The 6,267-nt window shown below is 36.8% G+C and overlaps 1 protein-coding gene across 1 annotated transcript in view; it reads left to right on the forward strand.

Annotated features, from left to right (window-relative positions):
• The first annotated feature begins 5,639 nt into the window (after positions 1-5,639).
• Positions 5,640-6,267, forward strand: part of cpped1 (calcineurin-like phosphoesterase domain containing 1) — a 22,988-nt gene continuing 22,360 nt past the window's right edge. Inside the window, exon 1 of the mRNA XM_060860045.1 lies at positions 5,640-5,788. Coding sequence (XP_060716028.1) covers positions 5,725-5,788 — 64 coding nt within the window. The 5' untranslated portion in view covers positions 5,640-5,724. The remainder of the gene's footprint in view (positions 5,789-6,267) is intronic.

The raw sequence follows: 6,267 nt of genomic DNA on the forward strand, positions 1-6,267 counted from the left end.
GAGAGAGAGAGAGAAACCATAAAGAAAGAGAGAGAGAGAGAGAGAGAGAGAGAGAGAGAGAGAACAAGAAACCAGAGAGAGAAAGAGTCCCGTGCACGGAGACACACCAGAAAACCTGAGAGAGAGAGAGAGAGAGAGAGAGAGAGACCCACAAAGAGAGATACAAAGACACGCAAAGAGACAGACCCAGACACAAGAAATTTTAAAAGAACAAAAAGAAGGGAGGGATGGATTTAACATAACAGTACAATTTGCAAAAGCTTTTTTTTATTTTGGATGTGATTCTTGATCCTGAATTATCCTCTTAGCAACCACAGAGATTCTCTCTCCAGACTTCTGCTGTCACGTTGTGAGAAATATCAGAAGCGTGATGGTTGTGTGCTTTAGGACAAGATACAGTAAGCTGTTGTGTAAGTCAGCATCTCATGTGTTCACAGTATATCACAGTTTATCTTTCAAAAGTACAGGTCAGTTTTTAATACAAAACCTAATCATGAATATACACATATGATTTTCTCTATACTGAACAAATTAGTTTAATATGTCACAGACCCTGCTTTTAAATGATTTTGTGTTTTTTTTTATTAGCTGTTGCCCACAGTGTGCATGGCAACATCAATAAAATACCTGTTTGTCACAATAGACTAAATGCAGATTTGTAATGTATATTTATTACCAAGTCAAATTTATAACTGTATCTTACGTCTTTGACTGGAAGTCTTTCAACTTTTTTGAAAAACAGCCATCTTCACTCTTTCTTTATAACCCAAAATATAATTTTTTAGTCCTCAGCCTTTATTGTATAATGAAATTTCTCTCCATTATTTTAATCAACACGTTATTTCCAGTGGTTTCATATTTGATGAAGCATATCCCCTCAGAGCGGTGTGCTGGTTTGTTGCCTCCTTACAGCTCTGGAATATCTAGTTTGATCCTGAGCTTGGGTTACTGCCTGTGTTCAGTTTGGCTTGTTCTCCCAATGTGTGGGTTTCTTTTTGTGCTTTTGTGTGGGTTTCTTCAAGGCGCTCTGGTTTCCCTCCCTTCACACAATCAGCTAGTAGTTGTGAATAAATGTGCAAATGTGTGTGCATGATGAACACCCAGAGTTCTCCCAGGATGCACTCTGGAACCACTGCAACCTTGACCATGATAAAGATGCTACTAAAGAAGAGAGATGAATAAACGAATGAACAAATAAATGAATGAATATCCACCTCATTGTCATCCTGTTATTGAGAGTCATGGCCATTGATCACATTGAGAGTCATGGCCATTGATTTCATTCATTCATTCATTCATTCATTCATTCATTTTCTACCGCTTATCCGAACTACCTCGGGTCACAGGGAGCCTGTGCCTATCTCAGGCGCCATCGGGCATCAAAGCAGGATACACCCTGGACGGAGTGCCAACCCATCGCAGGGCACACACACACTCTCATTCACTCACGCACTGACACACTACGGACAATTTTCCAGAGATGCCAATCAACCTACCATGCATGTCTTTGGACCGGGGGAGGAAACCGGAGTACCCGGAGGAAACCCCCGAGGCACGGGGAGAACATGCAAACTCCACACACAGAAGGCGGAGGTGGGAATCAAACCCCCAACCCTGGAGGTGTGAGGCAAACGTGCTAACCACTAAGCCACCGTGCCCCCCTCCATTGATTTCAAACAATTTTTATTTAAAATATCTTCAATAGCTCAGGTCTTATAAGAGCTTTTAGATAAAATTGGAGCTCTCAAATATAATAACATTTTCTCTTGACAAAAGCTCCCATCTATTCCCATGTACAAAAATACTTCCCAGAATCTATGATTGCCCGTCTAGTTTGTCTACATACAGTAGGCAACTAGATTGCACAGATTGCAGTTTGTGTGCTGTATTATTGCAATTGCTAGCATTGCAGTCTGAAAATATTTAATCCCATTCAGTCTGGTTTCCACTTTCCTCATAACACATTAAACCGCACCGGCACTAGATTTAATGATTATAAGAAAGCTCCCGTTAATGAAATAGGTTGTGTTTTTCTACCTACTAATTCAGCAAATGTTTTTTTTTTACACTTTTTAGTTCGGTTGCAGCATAAGAGTAATCATAAGAGATTTCAAAACTGACCTTTCTCATTATCTTTCTAAATTTGCATATATAGGAGCTGCTCACGCTGTGCTTTTGACTGAATCTGCATAATTAAAAAAAAAAACAAAAAAAAAACATTCAAACTCTCTACGATATCAATAATAAAATATTAACAAAAGTAATAAAACTGAATGTATGAAAAAATCTATCTTATCTAATCTTATCTAATTCTGAATTCAAATCATTGTAATTCTGATTCATTTTCACACAGCACACCTACAAAAGAGTCTACCTCAAATAACACCCTGAAACCGATGCTCCAGACATGGCTAACCTGATAATATAAAGAACAAATCTGATCAGTGACATCCTTTACATTCTGTCCTAATCCACAATGTTATATATTGTGTAAAATTATCATTGGTGTTCTCCATTTAATCAGATACTTTTCACTGTACTAACATTATGAACAGGTCTAACTACAAAATCATGACAAATGACAGATTGATTGAAGCTCTGTGTATTTTACATGTCTGCAGTCTATATAGGAGTCTGCAGACTCTTTTGAAATAAGTATTCAATTTCATTATGTCTCAGTTTGAAATCGCTTGTGTTGACCAATGACACGAGTGACAGAATCAAGGAATAATCAACAGGAAAATGTTTATTTTAAGGTGTTGGACCACTACAGGTTGCTACAACGGCTTCAAGGTACCTTGACACAGAATCTACACATCACTGGATCTGTACTGAAGAGATTCTACTGTACATAAAGATTGTTTTGATGATGAAAGTAGAGAACAGTAGAGTGTCCATAATCTCCTGTGGTGTTCAGGTGGTGATTGAGAAGGTCAAAGCATATGATTTACATAATTTTCATTGTCATTAAACCATTCAGTGAGCCCTTATGCCCTGAGGATGGGTATCTTAGATAGAAACATTTTATCATAGGCTAAAGGTGATCAGTCAGAATGATTTTTGCTGACACCTGAAGTGGCGTCTGCCACTGTTTTCCGCCTTAATTTGTTACCATCTACCCTAAAATTACATAGTGGAATAATACACTATCGTATTTTTTTGTCATCTGCTCCCTGATCTGTAGGCAACATGCCTTCCTACTGAGCAGAGGCGGCTCTAAGAGTTTTCACAAGGGAACCAAGGGAACTACAAAGACTTTGGCGTTCTTGTTAAGACAAAGATGAGAATCCATCATCACTGGATTCAGACCTGATTACTTTAAATAGTATACATAATCGAAGCACTATTACCAGAATAAAGCATTATTTAAAGTACAAAAACAGTCATGTCTCTTTTTAGAATCTTTTAATGTCTACTACATTTTAAAAGAGCTTTCTCTTTAAATAGCAACACTTTTTAAAAGATAATTAGAAGCTCTCTGTTCAGCCCAGTATTCTGACTCTGCTGTGTATTCACTCATGCAAGACAGAGCTTATAACCATAAAAAAGTAGCATGAACTCCTACAACTCCTTATTTTACTTATGAGTATTGAATAATGACAGAAAAAAAAAATCACACAAATGAAACCTTTCCTTTAACCGCGTACCCGCTTAGTGACAAGTCCTTTAAAGTGAAAAGTGGACATCAGTTTTTAAATTAACTTGTTTACATTTTATCTCTGTTTATTTCATGAGTGTTTAAATTAACATGTCAAAATTGGTCTGTGCCCAGCCTCCCTCCATACTATTGAATTCAGCCTCAGTACTGTCTGGTTGTTTATTTATAGGTATACTGGTGTCTTTTTGAACAAAAGCTATTATTCTGCTATAACAAATACTGATATCAATAGCTGACAATAGTCTCCTGTCTTGTTTTGTAGTGTTTTAGTGCATTGGTATATTGCATATTTATACCCATTTCTGTTGTGCTGCTACACTAAAATGTGTTGTAAACAAGTTATTTTTCATGTGCTGGCTGAGGCTGAGAACTAAATGTCACAACCAGTGTGATGATGGAAATTGTGTTGCTGTTAGTGAATGGAGTGCATTCAAGTGTAGCCACGCCACCTACATATAATCAGAAGTGTAATGAGGTCCTCTCTCGTGATCTCTTACAGAAACTCAGGATCAAGTTATTGTTCATTTCAGAGCCATAGTTACATGCAAAAATGATATATAACAGTATGTCAAAATTGGATGTTTTGTAAGTATCCAGTGACTTACTGTTGCCCATGCTTTGGTTTCATTTCATAATATATCTCCCCTTCTCTACCACAGCTATCAATGTATATAGACCACCAAAACACCACCACTGAGCTGTTGAATTTTAAAATCTAATTGTCATTATAACATCATGTCATCTAACACCCATCAAACGATGGGTTTATATTAATGTACTCATTTTAGTCTGCTATAATTCTATGATCTCAGGAACTTGTGTTATAGAGCTTTCACTGTATTTATTCTAGCTATGAACAGTAAAATGTTTGATCTGTCATTCATTAAAGAAATAAAGAAATTGAAAACTGTGATTATTGCCAAATTGTAAGAAGAATAAACACCTTTGGGTGTGCTATTTGGGATGTACATGGAAAAATAGTCCATATTGTGTCAGGCCATTTCACATCCTTTGACATTATGTTGTTATGATTTATTCCTTAATAAACAAAGCAAGTGAACAAAACATATAAAACCACCTAGACCCAATATAGACATGACATATTCAGGGTTTGGGGACTAGACTCTAATATATTCCAGGCACAGTGTCATTGCTGTTTTGTGCTACTTTATTTAACACCTTATAAGCATACAGTTATAGATTATAGCTCATATAGTCATATAGCTCCTACAGTTCATCATACCAATATGATGACAGTGAGATTGGTTGGCATCACAATTGCTTTAATTTGTACTGTCCTTGTTTTCGATTTTTTTTGCACTTATTTTAATTGTTCTTATTCTATTCTATTAGACATGTTATGTCATGGACAGTTACATGAACATTTCAGTACTGTACATGCTGTACTGTGTGTGTGTTGATCGTCCTTTATCCCAGAAGTGCCTTCTGACCTCAGTGGTATGACTGAACTATATAAAGTTTCTGTATACAATAAACGAATGAATGAATGAATGAATGAATGAATGGATGGATGGATGGATGGATGGGTGAATGATGGATGGATGAATGAATGAATGAATGAATGGACGGATGAATTGGCGAATTAATGAATGGATGGATGAATGGGTGAATGAATGAATGAGTGAATGAATGGACGGATGAATTGGTGAATTAATGAATGGATGGATGAATGGGTGAATTAATTAATGGATGAATGGATGGATGAATGCATGGTTGTATAGATGAATGGATGGATGGATGGATGGATGGATGGATGGACAGGACTACTTTCAGTTTTTGTATGACAAATTAGAAGGTACAAGTAACTAAAGAAGTGTGTTTTTATCATAGAATACACAGAAAGCTAACAAATATAAAACGACTAGAGGTGAAGTCTCTAAACGAGACAGAACCTTTCGGACTTTTATCTGAGACCACAGATATGCAGGGTTTGTTAATACATCAACGAAATAATCGATCAGTGACGTCAGTGTGTTAGGCTAAAGCAGTCGAACTCGATAACTTCAGGAGACTTCGGGTATTGACCTAGCACTCAACGCTAAACTATGGCAGGAGACAAGGACATGTTTCTGAAAGCGAAACATCGGACGTATGAAGGTTTAACAGAAGGTACAGACTCAAAGTTCCGTTATAATTTCACTATTGTATAAACTAACGTAACTTTGATGTTTGTTGTTTAGGGAGAATCTTAGGTTTGTATGCTAGCTTTTAAATAGTTCTTTAGCACCGTTGTGTTCTGCTCTTTTGTTATAATGTTATCGACACGTTCCTTTCTTTATCATTGTTGAATAAACAGCAGTAGGGTTGAACTCTAGTATACAGTAATAGATGTCTAAGAGACGTCAACTGCGGTAACCTTGGCTTTAGTCTCATAACATTGAGTGAAAGCGAGTGCGCGGCTATTAGCAACATAACGGTAAAGATCATCACATCAGCGCTTTAGTAAAGATTTAAATTCACCTTTAGAACCATGTTGGACTTGTGATGCTGTAAAAGTAATATATTCACGACACGTCTCATGGTTTGGTCACATATTAGTACATAAACCGAGCTGCAGGTTGGTAATGTAGTTAACTTAAAAGTTACCT

The sequence above is a fragment of the Tachysurus vachellii genome, chromosome 2, assembly GCF_030014155.1.
Source record: "Tachysurus vachellii isolate PV-2020 chromosome 2, HZAU_Pvac_v1, whole genome shotgun sequence".
NCBI classification, from domain to species: Eukaryota; Metazoa; Chordata; class Actinopteri; order Siluriformes; family Bagridae; genus Tachysurus; species Tachysurus vachellii.